At 43.6% G+C, this 21,005-nt stretch overlaps 2 protein-coding genes across 2 annotated transcripts; one reads left to right on the top strand and one right to left on the bottom strand.

The window, feature by feature from the left end:
- Positions 1 to 381: 381 nt before the first annotated feature.
- LOC139215544 (serine/threonine-protein kinase SBK2) lies at positions 382 to 7,661 on the top strand. The gene is made up of 5 exons (XM_070846536.1): positions 382 to 582; positions 4,764 to 4,908; positions 4,998 to 5,200; positions 5,330 to 5,491; positions 5,777 to 7,661. Exons 1-5 carry the CDS (start codon positions 577 to 579, stop codon positions 6,416 to 6,418), a joined length of 1,158 nt encoding a protein of 385 aa, XP_070702637.1. The 5' UTR covers positions 382 to 576; the 3' UTR covers positions 6,419 to 7,661.
- A 9,106-nt stretch (positions 7,662 to 16,767) lies between these two features.
- On the bottom strand, positions 16,768 to 20,779 carry necap1 (NECAP endocytosis associated 1). Its single transcript, XM_070846935.1, has 8 exons — positions 20,685 to 20,779; positions 19,119 to 19,219; positions 18,863 to 18,967; positions 18,660 to 18,741; positions 18,402 to 18,510; positions 17,618 to 17,765; positions 17,277 to 17,370; positions 16,768 to 16,845 (listed from the first exon to the last, which is right to left on the bottom strand). Exons 1-8 carry the CDS (start codon positions 20,777 to 20,779, stop codon positions 16,791 to 16,793), a joined length of 789 nt encoding a protein of 262 aa, XP_070703036.1. The 3' UTR covers positions 16,768 to 16,790.
- Between the last annotated feature and the right edge of the window lie 226 nt (positions 20,780 to 21,005).

Genomic DNA, 21,005 nt, shown 5'->3' with positions numbered 1-21,005 from the left:
TTTTATTCTTCTGCTCCTTTACACTGAGGGTCTAAAACTTTAAGACCGTGCACACACACACACACACAAAATCAGTTTGATCCCAATACAATAAATATTTGTCACACCAAGATTGTTCCACAGTTTAGAGCCACTGAAGCAGGAAGCAGCCTCACCAGAATTCTTGTGGGACACTCTGGGAACTTCTACATGAGGGACAGATAGCAGGGAGAACACACACCTTCTCTCATTCACACACACACACGCATGCATGCATAACACAGTAAAGGATCCACCCTGCAGCAGCAGCAGGGGGGAGCAGGGGGAGGAGTGGAGGTGAGGACAGATCACTTTGGGATAAAAGTTGCAGCCACAGCAGACATGAAGTCCCCCAACGAGCCCGTCAGACTCTTTGCAGAGTCCCTCTACTGACTGAACTCCCGCTGCAGCAGACGGAGGCTCCAACAGCTTTATCCTGAAGGAGGACGATTGGACTCGGCCGATGAAGGATTCCCTGACAGGTGCACCTGCTAAGTGAAGAAGCAGGAGGTGAATTCTCACTGAAGATCGACTGCGCTGAACTCAACCAGCTGCAAAATGACAGTAAGTCAAACCGACAGGAGGGGAGTTCACTCAGTTTGTGAGAAAATAAATGTATTTTCTCATTTTCCTCTTGTATAACCGTGCTGACTGTATAACCGTAGCCTCTGAGATCTCCACCTTCATACAAATTTAACTTTCTAATAAAAGAAAGTCCCTATAATAAAACTGCTCACGTCGTGCTCTGTAAAGCAAAATCTCAGATCAGAGGCAGATATGTTATGACCTGAGCAAATAAAAAGAAAACTGCCACGAGAGGCAAATCAGAAAAAAAGTTTTGGTTGTATTTTGGTTGAACAGACCTCTTAAATAAGAGTTAATTATCAGACATAGAACGTCGAATGTGGAGCATAATTTGATCATTTCATGAGATTCAATGCAAAAACATGCACTATATTTATAACTCTTTTAAATATAAACCAACACATTTTAGAGGAATCGTGATTAATGTGTCGTGTGCAGATTGCAAACCCATTTTAGAGGCAAAAATATATATTATTATATATAATACTCGCAAGTAGTAGCTGCTCGAACTCAGCAAGAGCGCGAGTCCTCAAACAAATATTCATCAAGATTTTTTTGGTTATCATACATATAGAAGTCTCATTTCATCTGGTGCATTACCTTAACTGACATAGATAATGTTTAATAATCCTGAAACCTACTGAGAGTGGATTGTAAATGTTTGTTTAAGAGAGCGGAGAAGCAGCCAGCCTCCCGAGAAGCTCTGATATTGATTTCTGTATGTATTCAATAGATTATATGCTGCTTACATGCTCTACATGATAGCTCTTGTGAAATAACTCATTTGAAGTCAACAACATCTTCAAAGACTTCAGGAAGTGTGCCAGTGCTGACAGAAGTGTGTGTGTGTGTGTGTGTGTGTCCCAACACACCTTCTAGCTCTTCATACACGTATAGACAGAACATCTCGTCATTTATCACTCTGGTGTTTGTACTCCACACGGATCCGTTTCCATGTAGAGGACATGGACGGGACATTTATCTCTCTCTTATGTAACGTGGGCGTTGAGCCCGTCGTCACCCACAGAGGCTGTTGGAGTTATTCTGTGCTGGCTCAGACCGGTGTCCTCCTCTTACGCTCGTCTAAGCCGAGCACATCGGCTATGCAGCTCACTGAATACCCTCTTAACCCCTGATCCTCCGCACTGCCAGCCTCAAGTGTTTTGTTCACACCGTTACCACAATTTTAGTTTTTCCCTCTTCATCTCTGCAGGAATCTGCATGAACAAGTCAAATGAAGCTTCTGAAAACTAGGGATCTTCAAATTTGCTGATTTTGTGTTTTTCAGATAAACTGAAGGTTTAAGTTTTAATGGCTTGAGGAAATTCTCCTTCTTGTCAAGATGAATAAGCCACCGAAAACAGACATTAGAGTTTTTCCAAAAGCAGCAAATACAGATTTATCTCATTTTTAGGAGAATAATTTGCTGACTTCCAAAAACCATTAAAATCTTAAATCAAGAAACTTTGCCACTATTTATTCACTCTAACCTAAAGAAAGAAAAAGCTCTGAACAGTAATAAAAGGTGCTAAAACATGACAGAAAAAGCTGCCAAACTAACACAATTTAAACACTTTAAAAAGGTGAGTTGGGTAAATAATTCACCTCATGTGACATTTATTGAACTGAACAGGTGTCATCATCACATATCCGTCATCAATATGTGGGCCGACAAGCTCTGCTAACCTCACCAGCAGCTTCAAGAGGTGTCGAAGAAACATAAAGTCAGTGTTGAGTTTATTTTTCAAACTACTTCGGTTAGATTTGGAAAAAGACAATGGTTTAGATTAAGATTAGTAAATTAGTCTAGAATTTATGTCACATCCACAATTAACGTACTTATTTAAACTTAAAGCATCAACTTCTCCTAAACCTGAACACATCGTTTTGGTGCCTAAACAAAAATGAAACTGCTGCACGATATTATAGCTGTCGTTTTGGTAGAGTTCATAAAATAGACGATAGTATTCATATTTATCAGATTTAATGGGCTGAAAACAGTCAAACCAGATGAATAATCTCATGATGTTGGTGTTAAAAAACCTTAATCTCAGACAGACCTGATTAGCTCGGTCGTTAGAGCACAGAGAGGCTAAAAGCTCTGACCACTAATAAGGTAAGACATTCCTTTATTAGTCCATCGACGGGGAGATTTACTTCTGCTTACTTGTGCTGATGAACCATGTGGCGAAACACGACTCCAAATATGAAGACACACATTTAGCATTTTGATTCACTTTGTTAGCGATCATGGGAACATCAACAGGCTCCATGCACACTGAAGAAACCTCTAGCAGCTTTTACAGTGTGGAGCTGATTTTAGAAATCTTTAAAACTATACTTTCATCCATCAGTCCCACCTCTCACCACCACGCTTGTGGCCGAAAAATTCTGCACTTTTGCTTTCATCTGGCCGCTGTGTCGTGCGTCCTCCGTGTTTGTGTGACTGCTGGTGTGAACGAAGCCTCAGCGGGGATTCGCAGTATCTGTGTACACCACATTCATGGCCCTGAGCTGTGCTCTAATGAGCTGTAATGAGTTGGCGCACGTCTGGACGTACGGTGACACCAAATCCCAGCCTGGGCCCAAGGGTGCCAGCTGTGGTGGAAACATCACACTCCACCGGACAAAATAAAGGTGTGTGTGTGCGCGTGTAAGGATTTCATGGGGCTATTAACAGACATGTTTATACCCGTGGATCAGTGTTGCCAGCATCACCATGACGACAATCATCACGGCAGCAGTTGTGTGAGATTCCTCAGAGCTACACCAGACTCCACTCGGAAAAGAGGCACTTTAACAGCTCAAATGTCGTGTTTATTCATTATCAAATGCTGCATTGAAAAGATTCTCATTAACGGAGTTATTTTTACTGTCTTATTAAGCCATCACATTTACAAGGCAAGTGGTGGGGACCAGCCAAAAGGCTTTTTTGACACGTTATACCAGGATATGCACAGATGTTAATCATAAATCTAATGATGCTCATCTTGTAACCCTGGAATTACATTTATATGCAGCAACAAGTACCTTCTGAAGGAAACGTAATGCCAACAGGTGTTGTGTACACTGGCTGAACCCACAGTGCAGACACAGAACAACTGGGTGGTTGGGAGACAGATGGGTTTATTAACACCAATGAATGGAGCAAGGTCGGGGAAAAGGGGCAAGTGGGAAGCAGGACCAGGGAAGACAACCAGGAGCCAAAAACCAGAACCAGGACGGAGAACAAAACCACAAGAAGTCTTGGACAAAGGAGCCTGAAGTGTGCCAAGTGCAACAGACACTCTGGGCTGGGCTTATGTAGGCAGGGAGGGAGTGGGCGGCCTGATTGGAGATCGGTGTCAGGTGTGTGTGAGTTGCAGGTGTGTGGGCGGAGTAACCTGGAGTGACCTCTGCTCAGGTGGCAGGTAGAGGGAGACAGCACAGGGAGGGAGGAAGGGCAGGGGGGACAGAAACCAACAGGATTACATTTATATCAACACAACAGGGAAATGCTCTTATGTAACTTATTTTACAGACATATTTCATTTGTTTCTGCAAAAATATTTTATCTTGCCATAAAATATCCACTCGTAGTGCGTGTGTTCATGAATCCACACGTGAACAACTGTAGTTGGCTGTTTTATGCAGCTTATTTGAAGCTAAGCGGCGAGCTAGGGTTAGGGTTAGGTTAGCTAATAAGGTAACAGCAAAAACAAGGTGTTTTTTCATTATTATTATTATTATTTTGTGTAATTTAGAGGGAAAATGTGTACATTTAAGCATTTGAGTCACTTTTAAAAAGTTGGTAAAAGTTTTCAAATACAGTTTTAAAATAGTTAAATGTCTTGTTAGGTGCTTATTCTAAAAAAAGTCAGTTAGGCTTAAGGCTTCAGTTTCATCAAAATTACTAAGGTGGCATCGCTGGCGTCTGTAAGTGATGTTTAGACACTGTGATGATGTCGTGTAAGACAACTAAACAAGAAGATTTTATTAACATTTAAACTTCATCAAAGTGCACCTGTACCCTAAATCTAACCCCCAACCCAGTCTAGTTTGAGCCATTACAAGATGCATCTTAATGCTGTCATGTAGGGTTTTGTTGTGGTATTTAATACGCTGTTTTGTGTGTGTGTGTGTGTGTGTGTGTGTGTGTGTGTGTGTGTGTGTGTGTTCAGGCTGCCACAAAGCTTTTGGATGAGATGTGCCACCTGACGGCTCAGTCTCTGATGCCAATGGACACATCGGAGCACTTCAAAGTCCTAAAGCTCCTGGGTGAAGGCTCGTATGGCAAAGTCATGTTGGCTGTGCACACGAAGAGAGGTGAGTGGGGGAGGAGGGGGAGGAGGGGGAACTAAGATTTGTTCATCATAACTTTAACAATAACAACATGCTTCTCTTGTATGCTGCAGGTACTCCGATGGCTCTGAAGTTCTTCCCTCGCGAGTCCACTTCTCTCTTCTCTTTCCTGAGGGAGTACAACCTCTCTCTGTCGTTCTGCACCCACCCGTCTCTAACCAGAGCCCTGGGCATCGCCTACTCCACACCCTCGCACTACGTCTTCGCTCAGCAAGCAAGCCTCTTTGGCGATCTCTACGATGTCATCTTGCCCGAGGTACCCAGTTATACCTTTATTCTCCTCTGGCTAAGGAACGGACATGATGCGTCGCATTGTCAGAGAAAAGCTGTGACTTCTTCACTCTCATGAACACAGAATAGCTCACACGTCCTTCGTCTTCCTCAGGTCGGCATGGAGGAGGACTGCTGTCAGCGGGTGGTGTCCCAGCTGTGTGGCGCTCTGTCCCACCTGCACTCCCTTGGTTTTGTCCACAGAGACGTCAAACCAGAGAACGTCTTCCTTTGTGACTCCGCCTGCCGCTGGGTCAAACTGGGAGACTTTGGCATGGTCGGTATAAAACACGTGCTCGTTCCCTGTGTCCATACACGAGCTAACATAGTCTGCAGTGCTGCTATGTGTCTTTCTTCTTCTTCTTTCCTGGACAAACACCACATTTTGTTCGGTATGATTTGGAGCATGTCACAAAACCATGCCAAACGTTTGGAGATAAAGCAGTCTAGTAAAAACAGTTTTCAAACGTTATGTACGGGAACTTTTTTAAATTATACCAAGTGTATTTTTTACATATTTCTTTGTAGTACAAGTGACAAATACAATGATATTCCGCACCAGGTGAAGGCCCGGGGCACCAGGGTCCCGGAGGTCTGGTACAGCTCCCCATACTGCACCCCTGAGTCCGAGATCGCTCGTGGAAATGAGGACAGCTGGAGTAGCGGGAATGACGGGAGTGATGGCGTCGAGGACGGGGAAGAGAAGAAAAAGAAGGCGAGAGTTTGGGTGTCTGTGGAGCCCAGCACGGACAGCTGGGCGCTGGGGATCCTGACGTACGCCATGCTCACCGGCAGCCACCCGTGGGCCGAAACAGCCGGCGACTGCCACGCATACCTAAAGTACCACGAATGGTTTGACAGAACAAAAGGCCCTGACGACGGACTGGACGTGTGGGCGGTTCCGCAGGTTAAGAGCACACAAGATGTCATCGACTTAATTGAGCCAGAACTTGGACAGAAAGACCGGCCCGCCGCCGCTGCGCCACAGTTTGCGTGTTTCACCCCGCTGGCCTGCTCCTTCTTCCAGTCGCTCCTCGACCCGAGGCCCCGGCTTCGTGCGCGGCCTGAGGATGCGCTGAGTTACCTCGGGGGGGACTGGGTGATGGAGAAGGAGAGGGCGCGGCTGGAGGAGGAGAGGAAGAAGAGCAGAGGGAAAGGAGCAATCAGGAACGTGAAAGAGATGGAGGGGAGAGGAGAGCGATAGGGAGATCTGTCAGAATAATGACAACACTGACGAACAATGAACTAAAACAGATTCACTTCAGCAGACACACTTTATTGAGGCACCGTGGTGATGAAGTAGGAACACTGGAGAGCCGACGTTTGAGGAATACATAAACACTGCGTGTGTTTGAAGCTGCTTTTCTTTGCTTTATCTGACTGTAAATGGACTTTACAGTAATTCTGACCATCAATCAGACAAAACAAGACAATATTTAAGCTCTCAGAACCTGTTATGGCCATTTTTTTCACTAATTTGTTATATTTCAAGAAATTAATCAATCAATTGATGAAAAAAAACAAGTTATAGATTAATCAACAACAAAAATATTGTGCCAGCCAGACTGAGGACTCTATAGTATCATCATTATTATAGTATTGTTGTACTAAACAATACTGCTGCAGGTGGTGAGAAAAACACATAAAGCTAATAGGAAAAAAAAACATTTTGGAACAGAAAAATTAAATGAAAACATGTTTTCTGGGAAATAAAATCAAATATATCTGACTGAAAATCACAACAGCTGCAGTTCTGGCAATTATTTGTGTTTAGGCAGGGAAGGAGTGGGCGGCCTGATTGGAGATTGGTGTCAGGTGTGTGTGAATTGCAGGTGTGTGGGCGGAGTGACCTGTGGTCAGGTGGCAGGTAGAGGGAGACAGCACAGGGAGGGCAGGGGGGACAGAAACCAACAGGATCCTAACAGTAATACTATCATGTTCTTGTAAAAGATACCCTCTTTAGCACATTGCATCTATATTTGGGTCTGGACTTTTCAGTGTATACATCATAGGCTGAGAGCTGTATATGGACCGCAGTGGTACCATAAATACAGCCAGAAATACGTCTGCTAGCTGACTGGGAGGTGCAGAGCGAAAACCACAACACCTTCTGACCCTGCTTCAAAGAATAAAAGTGTTTCAAAGGGGCTGAAGCAAACATCAACCAGAGGCTCTCTGACAGTAAATATATTCTGCATATAATCCAGCAGCACTTGTGTAGCACTGTTAGCTGGCAGGTAGCAACTTTTAACTAACGTGGGTTTTGTAATTTAGCACGTTAGCACTTATGCTAAGCTGTTCACTGTATGCCTTCTCTTATTTTGAATGGTAAATGTACTCTGTGTCTAATATATTGTATTTAATGTATTAAATTCAATGTTGCATAACAGTTTCAAGTGTTATGATGCAATGTTAGTGTACAAAATAAAGTACTTGTTTATCTATCAGGGTGACTATATTTCTAAACCCCACGAACCACACACATGCATGTGCACACGTATGTGCTTATGCATGTAGCACATTGTGAGTAAACCTCCTGCAGCTCTTTAGAAAAGTCTCTTCAGCATGACAGCTAACAGCTAGCTCCCCGCCTTAGCAACACCTCTGACAGCGACACAGTGACGCTTGGTGCATTGTTTGTTTTTATATTGATTATTTAATTATGAAAACATGATAAACTTTTATGTAAGAGCTGAAACATTATCACCACTGTTTTAATTGCAGTGAAAACCAGGACATTTTAGTGATTTACAGGAATTTGTCAGGACTTGGGACACACAGCTTGGAACCGGGACAGTCCCATACAAACCAGGATGTCTGGTCACCATGTTGTTTATGTAATTGTTCCTCCTATACTACAGACATTAGCAATACACCTATTGCTTCTGTAAAAGACAGTGAATCATCCCAAGATTTTACTTAACCAGTGTTGTGCACAGAAACCGAAATTGAGCACGTTGACCTTAAACAAACAGGACACGCTCATATCTCAATAATGTCCTCGTAAGATTATACACCAGTGCAAATAGATCGCACGCACACGTTAACAAGCACGCACACCCACAAACACACCGTGAGGACCATCTGGAGAGCTTCCCCAGATGTTTTCAAAAATAGATTCTCGGTTGTAAATCTGCCACTACGACCTGTCAGCACCGGGTGTGTGGCGCTCCGACCCCACAGCCTCACAGTCCAGCCAAGTCACACGCTGAGCACACCGTTTCTCGTGTCTATCCAACCAGCCGGACACCTTCACAGCACAGTGAACCACAACGGCACCGAGCACGGATCTCTGACACAGATCTACACACACACACACACACTCTTTGAAAGAAATCATAAACAGATATTAAGACCAACAGGAGCAGGGGAGGCAATGACGTGCTGCACAGGAAATCTGGTCTGAGTAATAGGTCAATGAGTTTAAAGCTTTATCCGTGCAAACATGTTTTTGTCTGCAGAATCACGCAGTTGAGGTGAAAAGTAGTCCACTATTTTGCCAATGCTGCACAGTTACATATCACTGCACCAAAAACAAGGCCACATGTGATGTCTCAACCTGTTTCTCAGGGCATGCTTTTATTTATTTCATTCTTGAATCGGTTCCTGTTTTACTTTGCTGCACTCTCAAAGCCTCTCGTTTCAGATAACTCACTTCCTTCCTCGTGTGTTTGCTGCCTGTGTGTTTACCTGATTAGTTTCACCTGTCTCTCATTATCCTCCTTTTCAGAGTGTGTTTTCCCTCCTCTGTGCCAGTTCATGTTCATTCCCTTGTGTCAAGAGTTCAAGCAGCATCTTGTTGTGTTGAGTGTTCCTGATTCAGCTTTAATTTCTTTTTTCAGCTATTTTAAAGGTTTATTTTTACTTCTTTATTTGCAGGGGCTCTGTGCATGGATGAGTTATCCAAAACTTAAAGCCAGGTCATGATCACTGGTCTGTACATCCAGCTGTGCTAGTTTAACTCCACAGACCGTGAATGTCAGGGTCATAATGAATGGCATTTGAATGAGAGGAATTTTACAGTTGAATAGTTTGTCACATCGCAAACCAGCTCTTCTTAAGTATATATGTTTAACTGCATGACAGCTATTTTGTTTATGCAGGTTGATTTATGTCCAGTCTTAGATCTGGTCTGCGATTCCCACGCTGCAACAGCGGCAGAGCCGGCTACTGTACAATTTGTTTGCCAGAAAACATTTGATCTTTGACACTTCAGTGGAAAAGGAAGACTCAACAGCATTTACAGAGTGGGAGGACGGTGAGGTCAGGGGGAGAGAAGGAGCTGCGACAGACCGCAGAATGCTGAACGGCTGCCCAGTCTAATAAAAACTGGAGGAGTCGTAAATAGCAAGCCATGGTGAGAACAATAACAAGAAAGCTGCTGCTAGATACATCTATTCTGCCTATGTAAGGATGTAGAAACTACTCTCACCCCAGATCACCTTAAAGAAAGAACTCTGAAGCAGGATCACAGAAGAAAAACTGTTAAACGCCAACCTAACAGATCGGTATTTCCTGTTTACCAGTTATAGAGAACCAAAGTGTAACTGTAAATCCATGGTCCTGTTCCAGAAGTTAGAAAACCTCCATTCAGATTTGGAATTTGTGATGGCAGTGTAACCGTATGTTGTTGTTCACTCCACTTTTTCAGTTTCAGTCCCAAATGGTTGCACAGAGACGCTCAGGGAAGGAGCTGAGCTTTTGCTAAAGCATAAATCTGACCTTTTTTGAGGCTTATTTGACCTTTTAGGTTTTCTAGTGCGGCGTCTACTCCAGCTCATGTTGCTGCCCATCACCGCCCCCTGAGGTTGGAGGAGCGAACGACGGCCACAAGCGGCAACAATGAGCCCATTCCACATTCAAAAAACACCCTTCAACAAGCAAAAAAGAAGAGCTGTGCTCTAATGTGTTACAGCGAGTTCAAGTATTAAATCCAATGCTGATGAAAGAACTTTGTTTCCCGAGCTGTTGCTCCATCTGAGGCCTACATGTCACGTTTTACCAAATTAAACCTTGTAAATAAAATCTTTAGTCACTTAAATTGGAATAATTGTTCGCCTGTGAGACCTTTTCCACACAGCTGGATAACCTCAAACATGTGTACAGGGTCATAAAGCTAAAAGTCTGGTTTCTTAAGTTCCTGAGAAGCTGATGCATGAACACATTAAACCAAATTTAAAGGCGTTTGGGAAATGTATTTTTTTAAAATAGGGGGAAATGCAGGTATGACAGGTCTTCACACACTCTGCCCCACTAGCCGTGAGCCCACCTAACACAAACACACATACCTCCACCTAAATCATCCTGTCGAGGTGCTGGTTCAGGTTTCGCGGGTAACTTCAAAGCAAAAAGTGACTCTAACCTCTCACCTCTGAACTCCACTGTGTGCGTTTACCCTGCAGCAGCTAAATCACCCCGACGCCCAGTGCCAAACAGCGGCTGTCGGCGAGTTTGCACCAACAACAACAAGATTCTTGATGTTACTGAGGTGGCAAAGATGAAATAAAGAGATCATCTGTGAGGAGGAACTCCAAGTTATCTAACAAACCGTCCTGAGCCAAACCTCGTGAATTAGCGAGCTCGTTAAAGGGAGACAGTTTGATTATCGTATCACGCTGGGGCGCAAGTCTGAGGGGGGAGGGTAGGTCGGTTGGGACAGGCTGTTGGGGGCACTTGACGACGGCCAGTGAACTGTTACGATCCAAACTCTACTCCTGACATTTCACCTGATATGTTGTATTAACGCTATGTGTCCGGACTATGCCAGGGTTGTGAAACTGTGTGTGTGTGTGTGTGTGTGTGAAGCCACAAGTGTTGGTGAGAATGTGAGAGCTAGAAGATCATAAACACACCATTTTAATATACAATAAATAAAAACTACAATATAAAAACCAATATTTGAATGAAAAGATATTGATATACTGTAGAAGTTACAAGTTTCTGCATGATGATATCACATAGCTGTACAGTAGGCGTTATTCTAATTATTGAGCTGCTGGAAAGATGATAACTAAATCAAATGTTCATACTATAAAATGTCCTGGCAGAGAATTTTATGAAGAGGTCAAGATGACGAATGTGGTAGACTATTGGACACACAAGGCAAATCTCCAGGGTTCAGTGCTATTTTCAATATTACTGCCAGGTATATTTTAATTTTCATGACACTCCAGTGTAGGTTCAGTGTAAATGTGCTTGCTGGATGATCAAACAGTGTCTGAAACCTCCTGGTTGGGCTGCATCTAACGATCTCTGCACCAATCCAACATTCACAACCGCATCACAAGCTGATTGGTACGGCGTGCAGAGGTTAGAAAGTAAGAAAGGTTTCTGCTGGTTAGGTTCATGACAGTGAGTTAATCCTGTGTCTCTCTGGACCTTTTAAATCACAGTAGTAGGATTTAATCAGTAGTTATATTAAATTTGAATGTTTGTGTTTTCTATTTGGGATTCTCTGATGAAAACCGAACAGCCCTCTTGGCTCCTTCTGGCAACGTTTGTGAAAATATCTCAGTCTTGATCTCAAATAACCAGCCAACCAGCTAACAAGACAGCAAACTGTGTCACCAATCAACCAACCAACCAACCAACCAACCAAACGTCCTACTAATCAACCAACCAGACAACAAACTGTGCAGCCAAACAAACAACCGTTCAACAAAATGCCCAACCAACTGCACAATGAACCAACAATACAACAAAAGGTCTAAGCAAACAAACAACCAACTAACCAACTAACCGCCCAACCAATTAAAAAACCAACCACCCACCAGCGTTGCCATCCTGAGAGCCCCTCGTGTGGCCCAACAGCAAACCACTGCAGTATTACTTAGCACCTGACCTGAAAGGAACTTGGACTTCTGCTGGCTTTGAACACAGACTGGTACCTCATTTGGCTCTGGAGGAGGCAAACAGATCTCCTGTAATGGGTGCACGTCGTTATCCCAGCTGCATCACCGTCTCTGGCTCTGAATCCCTCTCATCACAACCTCGAGCCAAATATAAAAATTTACTTGTCTGTTTGTTTTATGAAGTGCTGATGCGGCTTTGAAACCGATGCTAAGCTAAGATTAGAATTGGTGACCTATGTCGTCCGGGAGTGTGTTGGCCGTGTTCTCTGTCTGTCTGTTGGACCCTCAACACACTGGACAGACTGACCGACTGTTGCTGCTTTACTGACACATAGATACAAACATTAAAGCGATAATTAAGAACAAATGCAAAGGTATTGGTGTGGATCAATGGATGTCGCTCCACCACTTTGGTCCAGACTGACATATATCAACAACTGTTGGATGGATTTTCATGAAAGTTGGTGCAGATATTCCCAGAGTGCCCAGAGGATAAATCTTGATGGTGATTCCCTGAGTTTTCCTCTGGCTCCCCATGATGCTGTCGTTATTGGTTTGGAGCAACATTGTGTTAGCATTTAGCTCAAAGCGCTGTTGTGCCCACGTTCTGTCTTGTTACAGTGTGTCAGCATCCTAAAAACCACATTCTGGTGTTAAATGAAAAATCCCACGTTATACTTGTGTATAGTTGTTAGTGATGGGTTCCAGGTTTAAATCTGATCCCTGCTCACACTGATGATTACAGAGGGGAAAGTTCTCTGCAAAGGAAATAAATATCCAGCAAGCATGCAGGAGTATCAGTCCTCAATTTCCCTGTAATTTATGTTTGGCTGTGACACAGATCCCGATGAGTCCATCAAAATGACACGAGTGTTTTGGAGAGATGTGCTGCTCAGTGTCAGTTACAGAGCAGGAGGTGATCCAGAGCAAATGGAGAGGAATTATGCATAAATATCATCACATATCAGCACAGTAACACACAATCTGTAGTCCACAGAGCACGTTCATCCACTCAAACATGAGTTTAAGCCCACAGACCTCAGATCAGACATGCTCACAGCTGTTTTACAGTTTTAGTGGACTTGCTGAGTTTTAGTGGTCTCAGGGTTGAAGAGGAAGATGAATCATGTTCCCGACGAAGGCTCAGGAGAGATCCGAACCTGCCACCGGTTTCCTCTTCTCGCTGTCCGTCGCTCTCTTTTTCTGTCTGTCAGCAGAGCTAAAAGCTGCTGCTCGACGAGGTCGTGTCCCGACCTCATGCAACATCTCTCACCTCTGTCTTTTTACCGAGGGTTTGACGGTGGGAGCTCTCGGTCCTGCAAAGACCAGAGTACGACCAGTTATCATCATTAGGGCCTGAACACAGATGACCTATTGTATTTCATATTATCATTATTCTTATTATTTACCGTCTTTCATGGGGAAAACGAGATGTAAGGGATACTCAAACACTCTAATCTTCTCATTTAAGACTCACTTTTATCTTGTGGCTTTTTCTGGACTGTTGGTATTATTGATCTTTTATCATTATCTGTTGCTTGTGTTTATTGTAATGTGTGTTTGTAACGTTGTCTTTGAAAGGTGCAACATAAATAAAAGTTATTAGCATCATCATTATTATCCTTCAAACAGGCAAAATGTGTGACAACACCAAGCGGCCGTTCCTCTGGCTGCCCGTCTGTCTCTGACCTCGTTATGTCACGCTGGTGTTTGGGACTTAAAGCGTCTCCCTCTTGACTTTCAGATAACGTTTGGATGTCACTCACACCTGTGATATGTTGAAAACACTTGCAGGCCCACGAAAGGTCAGAAGAACAGAAGCCACAAATCGAATATCATAAAAAAAAAGAGGCTGTTTTTACACTTTTTCTGCTCTTAAGGTGTCGAGTTTCCAGCTTAGTGTCGGAGATGTGGGGCCACACAGGAGCTAAATGCTTATGTAGTGATTCTGGGGTCAGGAGACGTTAACAGTTCATCACCAGAGTTTTGGCACCACCCTCTGGTTCGTTCAATCAGCAGCAGATGTTAAACAATTCAGATAACAAGTGGAAGAAGTACAAACTCAGCCACAGCAGTAGAAACAGTTTAATTCATCACTGATCTGACTTTGGAGTTTTTGCAGCTATCTGACATCACATAAGTCTTCGAAGTGTTAGAATAAGACCAAGACATCACGCGTCCTTTGGAAGGATTTATTGCCTCTTTCTCATTAAATTGGTCATAAATCAAAAGTGTTAGTCCAGTGATTTTACAGCCAGAATGGAATGAGTGAGAAATGGGAGACATTTTTATATATTAGCCAGCAATATGAGCCATGTAAACACAACACACATAGACATATCATATCAGTCAGCCCTATATCTTAATGCCAGTTCGTGTGATTTGATCACAGCAAACCTTGAAAATCTATGCGAACAAAATCAATTCACAGTCAAGACATGTTTCTGACAATTCATACGTCATAAGTCCCGTAAACGCCATCTAAAATTCACAATCGGCCGAAGCCTCCTCAGCACGAACATTAACATATCATTTGCTGCCATTGAGACATTCATCAGATGAAGTAAGACAATCGTTTTGTTTTTCCCGCCGTCAGTCCTGAGACTGGGGTGTTCAAATCTCCAACAGTGTGCACGGGTTCAGTTTGATTTCAGTTTACACTCTGAAATAAGTCACATTGGGGGGGAAACAACATCAGGTAGAACGTAAAGGAATACTTCAACATTTTGGGAAACATAAATAAACAAGATAAAATGTGTTAATTAGTGAGCCTTAGAGATGCTGCTTGGGATATTCTGTTTCCTTTGCACACAGCCTGGCTAATTCCCTCTTTCCAGTCTTTATGCTAAGCTAAGCTAAGCTAAGCTAAGCTAAGTGGCTGCTGGCCCTAGCTTCATATCAAAATGTACAGACATGAGAGTACCAATCTGTTCTTCTTCCGCTGAGCAAGAAAGCCAATGAGTGTATTTCCAAAAATGTCTAACTACTCCTTTAAAAAAAAAAAAAAAACTATTTACTTCAGATTGTCCAGATCGGTTTCAGACTTATGCTGAACATCTGTTCTGTTTAATCAAGATCTGTTTTGTACTTCAATAAATAAAGCATCCAGTGTTCGGTGCTGAAGGTCGTGAGTTTAAGCTGCAGCTCCCACAAACATTTCACTTGTTAAAAGGATCCTTTCAAAAACACGGAAAAAGCTCGAAAGTGCAGCGACCACACGTACAGAATTAATCAGGTGTCCATTCATGTGGAAACTCTGCTGCTGTGCTGCGAGCAGAACCAGGTGAGGTGAGGCAAGACGCAGCCTCCGAACATCTAAACGTGGTGGACGCTAATAGTTTATACTGAACTATAAATGACGCTGATATTTGCCTGCATCAGATCAGATCTCCCCTCTGGTGATCTCAAAAATTGGCATGGAGGAAAGTAACTAGTCAAAATAAGGCAAAACAGGACTTTCTGATAACTAGTCCTCGACTGAATTGGGATGAGATGCTGTGTGGAGAGCCAAATTCAGCTGAACGTGTTACATTTCATTCTTAAGCTTATTTAATGCTTTAAAAAAAAGTATGTGAAATGTAAATAACTGACAGTAATGAATACATTTGGCTTCTGATTTCACTGTTGCAATAAAACCTGCCAGCTGATACCAAGTACCCAGCAGTAGTAAACACAAATGTGATTTTACATTGTAAACATAAACGAATAGCTTTAACGTACCCCGTGTGTTTCTATCTAAATATTTTAGAGCGCCCAGTGATTCTATAAACACGCTAAACACTGTACATTGGATCATTCCTGATTCCTGTGGCGATAAATACCAGCAGACGGCGTGATAAAGGCAGTTTATACAGAGGGCTGCATCTGCGATCAGACAATTTAAAGTTCATTTCCCATAAAGCAAAGCTGACGTGAACATTTTTCGAGGTTGCATCTTTAAATCTTACATTCCCTTAATGTAAATCAGACCTACGGCGGTTGTTCTAAATAGAGAAGTGTTGAGACACGTGAACGAGGCTGTGTTACTACTCCACAATCCACAGTGTGAGGATGGGGCGGACAAAACAGTCGCTTACTCCCCTGCACAATCTAAAAACCCAACTTGTTATGCGTCTCATCCTGTTCTGTCTTTAGGATTTAAATTTAAAACACAAACTGATGCTTTTTAAATTAATGTATTTAGGAAAAAGATTACATTTGTCTCATTAGAAGTAATAACGTTGATTTAAGTGCCAATTTTTGGACAATAAAGAAGATTTGTGTTTGTAGTTGATGTAGCTGAGCTCCGCCTGCAGGGGGAGCTGCTGCACTGACTTAAATCATGGCAGCTGGAGGACAAAGCTCTGCTCAGAGACCCATCTACTGGGGGGGGGGGATGCAGACACATGGAGGAGGAGCACCTGCTACTCAGGACGTCACACGTAGCCCTTAAGTATTATGGGAAATGGCTCATATCATGTAATGGCTTCAACAGATCGACGCTTCGTTTCTATTCTACATTATCGGAGAGAGAACTATGATTCTGTCTGAGTGAAATGATGTTGCGAGTTGCTTCCACAGCTCTGTGGTGTTTCACGTCTCTGCTTTGGGATCAGTGTGTGTGGGAGTTAATCTCAGTGTGATGCGCGGGAGGCCACAGACACAGATGCAGGTGAGATGGAGATCACAACCGACGACGACGCAGCAGCAGCAGCAGCAGCAGCAGCAGCCGCCGACGACGACGACTCAAAACTGGATCCAGTTTCCGGTGTCCTGTGGTCGTGACGGTGGCGGGACGGAGCTGAAAACACACGGATCGATGTTAGACAGCGTTACATCAGTTATTAAAGGAGAGCTTTTTGTTGTTGTTGTTTTAGAAACTTTCTATTATAATCTATAATCTATTATTTATTGACATCATATGGCCAAATGTATAAGGACACTAATTTTGACATTCATTGTGCTGCTCTGACCAGTTTACCCCTCGTCCCCTTAATCATCAATCGACTACCAACTATATAAACTCATTTTTTTCTTTGAGTATTCTACATTTCTTTGTATTGAACTTTGTTTGAGTTGGAGGAAGCTGACCAGCCTCCATCCAACGCTGCCTCACTAATGTGCTTTAAACAGCCACAGGCCTTTAAGTCCTGTGTGTGACTTCCCAGTCACACACACGGGTGTCCCCCTACTTTTGGCCACATGCTGTGGATTTACACCGGCGCTGGCTACCTTGCAGGAGCAGAGAAGTCTCCCCAGAGGTCTGAACTGGGGCTTGACTGGACCACTGTGTTAGAGTTACTGCTGTCCAGCTCCAGCAGGCAGCCTGACAGAGACACAGACAGAAAGACAGAGCTCACAAACTAACTGACACACATTTCACCTCATTTCCTGCAGCCCGAAGCTCCGAAACATACGACTCATTTAACAGAAACTAATTAACAAAGAGATTAAGAAAATAGGTCACTCTTGTAGGTTAAAGCCGCACTGAGCGACAACACAGTCGAGTCCCAGCAGCAAAGATTCATCCAGCATCCACTGGCTGTGATCACTGACGTGGAGCAACCACCCACCTGTCGCTGTGCCGCCCGTCTGAGGGATTATGTTGTGATTGGACGAGCCTGACGAAGGAGGAGGGGCTATCTTGCCTCCGGGTGGTGGTGGGAGGAGTCCAAACCCACCTGAGCTTTGTGGGCGGGGTTTATCCCTCTTTTTACCTTGCTAGAGAGACCGAGACAAGAAAACTTGTCAGACGTTCATGAGGGATTGAAGAAATGTGTATGCTTTACCGTTAAAGGGATACTTCCCCCATTTAAACCAGGCATTGTGGGTAGTGTATGCAAATGAACCATATTTACCTGTCCTCCCAAGAGCTCCCCGCTCTCAGCGTCTGCTGGGTGGCCTGAAACTAATCATCCAGTGGGCTTTAACCAGCTGTAGGGCTGTTATTTGACTGAATATTTGACTCACCTGTGCTAATATTACTGTTATTTTATAGTTAAGTCAGTTATTAAATGGAGAAACAGCCACAGAGCCAGCAAAGCTCCTCAGGCAGCACTGGGGAAACCTAAACATTGTTCATTTGCATACACTGCTCACGCTGTGATGTTACAAAGCCAAGCTTAAAGCAGCAATAGTTAAGTTGTGTTTTAGTGTAAATAAAGTTCTGTTTACGCCTTTTTAAATGCATCTGTCATTTCTGATTTATTACAACTACTTACAGGCCAATTCAATTCTAAAACCACTGACTAAAAAGACCACGACTCTCTACTCTTGCAGATAGTTTAATTTTATTTAAACTGTTGTGAAGATGCAGTACCGGCTGGACATTTTCATGTCGGACACACTGGTTCTTACCCCGATGTTGAGCGTGATGGTCTGTCCCTCTTTAAAGCCCAAGTCCAGTTTTGGTCCTGAATCCCCGAGCTGGGCGCTTTTACTTAACTCGTTCTCCTGTTTCACCCACCTGCAGACACACGGAGACACAATCACATCAGCACGGGGACGGAAATAAACGCTGCATCGCCTCAGCAGTTTTTCTGAAAGACTACAGCGTGCAGCTTTCCACCGGCGCAGCATCTTGTTTTCACGGAGACTTGTGTTCTCATCGCTCACTTGAAATGGTCCTGCAAAGCCACGTTGAAATCAAAAGCGTCCCCTCGGTCCCCGAAGCCCACGCCTATGAAAGCGCTGCGGCCTGCAGAGGAGAGATGACGTTACAACATGGCCGCCTTCAAATCCACAATCTTAAAAAAAAAAAAAAAAAAGGGGGATTAAGGGACTTCAAGCAGGCTTTTTCATAGCATTCACATCCTCACCGTTGTCGTCCTGTATCCGCAGGACAAAGTATCGGCTGGAGTCGCTGACCGTTTCCACTGCGACGCCGGGATACTCCTTCACTGGAGCCTGAGCGAACAGCTCCCCTGCAGCACCCGAGGGAGAAAACGACAGGAGACAAACACAAAACCATCCATTAACCTACAGTCCAGTTCATCCTGGGGGCTGCGGTTTATTATCAGGGGGCAGCCAATATATGACGGAGCGATCGCAGTATAATAATCAATGAAGTCCCACCTGAGACCTTGTCCTCCAGTTTGATGAACGCCACCTTGCCCTTGGCGGTGATCCTCATCCGACCAGACCAGTCTGGAGTGTCCAGCTTCCAGTCAGCTGCCCTGAACACAAACACCAAAGTCAGACCAAAACTTTACCCATAAAAATGTTTATATTAACAGGACATTGATATTAACAGAAACCCTGAAGTCACGATTTACTAGTGAACCAGCCAGGTAGTTTTAAAACATCTGATCAACCAAAAGCATTACAGCGTTCTGCATAAAGCTGTTGACTGGTATGTGAGTATATATATATATATATATTTAAAATCAATCATAGTTGCACTTTTCCATAAAGTATTAATACGTGTTTCACCAAAAGTATCCAAAACCAAACATTTCTCATCCCTCTAATCATTCTGTGTTCCTTCTGATTCATCTTGGGGACCATTCGGGGTTTGGAAACCACCAACTTAATCTAATTTCACAACAAATACTAATTATTTTTTTATATTAGCTTAAGAATGGTTATAAAAAAAGGTGTCCCCTGTATCTCCCTCTTTATATCTTCATTTACTTTACTCTGATAGAGACGATGATACGATGCACAGAGAGTTTGGAGCCATTTCTAACTGTTAACTCGTCACTTTGGGCTTTTACATGTACAACGTAGTTAAAATATACAGATGTCAGCATCATGAAATCATAGATCATAGATCTCATTTGCTTTTAGCTTCAAGATTTTGTATCTGAAATTAATTTGTTTGAGCTGATTCATATCTGGAGAGATTTCTGGGGCTCCAGCCGGAAAATTAGTAAAGCTCGACACAGCAGACACAACAGGAACGGGCTTTTTTATCCATTACGTCCAGAGCCTGGTTGTACAAGTGAGGTTTCTGACTGTAGATAGATAGATGGATGTACTTTATTGATCCCAGCGTGGGAAATAGTAACATTACACCAGCATAGGAATAATAAATAATAACCTCAACTATAATAAATCTGTACAAATATGAACAAAATATATGTGAAAAACAAACCTGCATATAAAACATTCAGTGTTCAGGACTGAAAATGTGCAGGTGTTCATGTGCAGATGTGCAGGTACACTGGGTGCAGTGGGTGGTGAGGATGAGGAGGAGGAGGATGATGGTGATGATGCTGCTGCTGTCACATAATAAGAGAAGCATCCAGACAATGTTTACACACCGTCTAAACTGAAAACCTCCTGCAGAGACGCTGCACACAGAAAAGCCCCGACAGGTCTCCCTGTCAGTGGGACAGTCCTGGCACACCGCCCGGCACGATGACAAACACCCCCGTCACATCTGACAACAACAATAAAAAAAAAACACCTATTTCTGCCGTGACCACATCTTCATATCCTCCTCATCATCCTCATCCTCATCCTCATCCTCCCCACGGACACCACGGAGAGCCGGTGCCCTCCTTTTATCCGTCATTTGAAAGCATGCTCCGGGCAGCGGGCGGTGGGAGTGAAATGCCCGCACCGAGCGACGCCAAACGCCGCTACAACGCCGCAGCTCCTCCCGGCGCCGCTGACCGCCGGCGGTGATCTCCTTACCTGTACGCGCGGTTTGAAGCTCGCGGCGGGATGCGGTAAACGTTGACATCGGGTTTCACGCACAGGATCGACTCGTACTCTCCCTCGGCCGCCATCTTGGATCAACTGTTATTGATGTGGGAGTTGTGGTTGTGACTCATTTATTCAGTGTGTGTGTGTGTGTGTGTGTGTGTGTGTGTGTGTGTGTGTGTGTGTGTGGGACGTCCTAACCGCTAGACGGCGTCAGATAAAGCTTTCTTAGTAACAGGATTCAGGAAAAATATACTTTAATGAAAACTCCTTTTTCATTTAAAAAAAAAAAAAAAAATGGTGTTATTAAAA

The sequence above is a fragment of the Pempheris klunzingeri genome, chromosome 16 (genome assembly GCF_042242105.1).
Source record: "Pempheris klunzingeri isolate RE-2024b chromosome 16, fPemKlu1.hap1, whole genome shotgun sequence".
Classification (NCBI taxonomy): domain Eukaryota; kingdom Metazoa; phylum Chordata; class Actinopteri; order Acropomatiformes; family Pempheridae; genus Pempheris; species Pempheris klunzingeri.
Note: the sequence above shows the minus strand (reverse complement) of the source record. Positions and strands in the feature narration are given on the sequence as shown.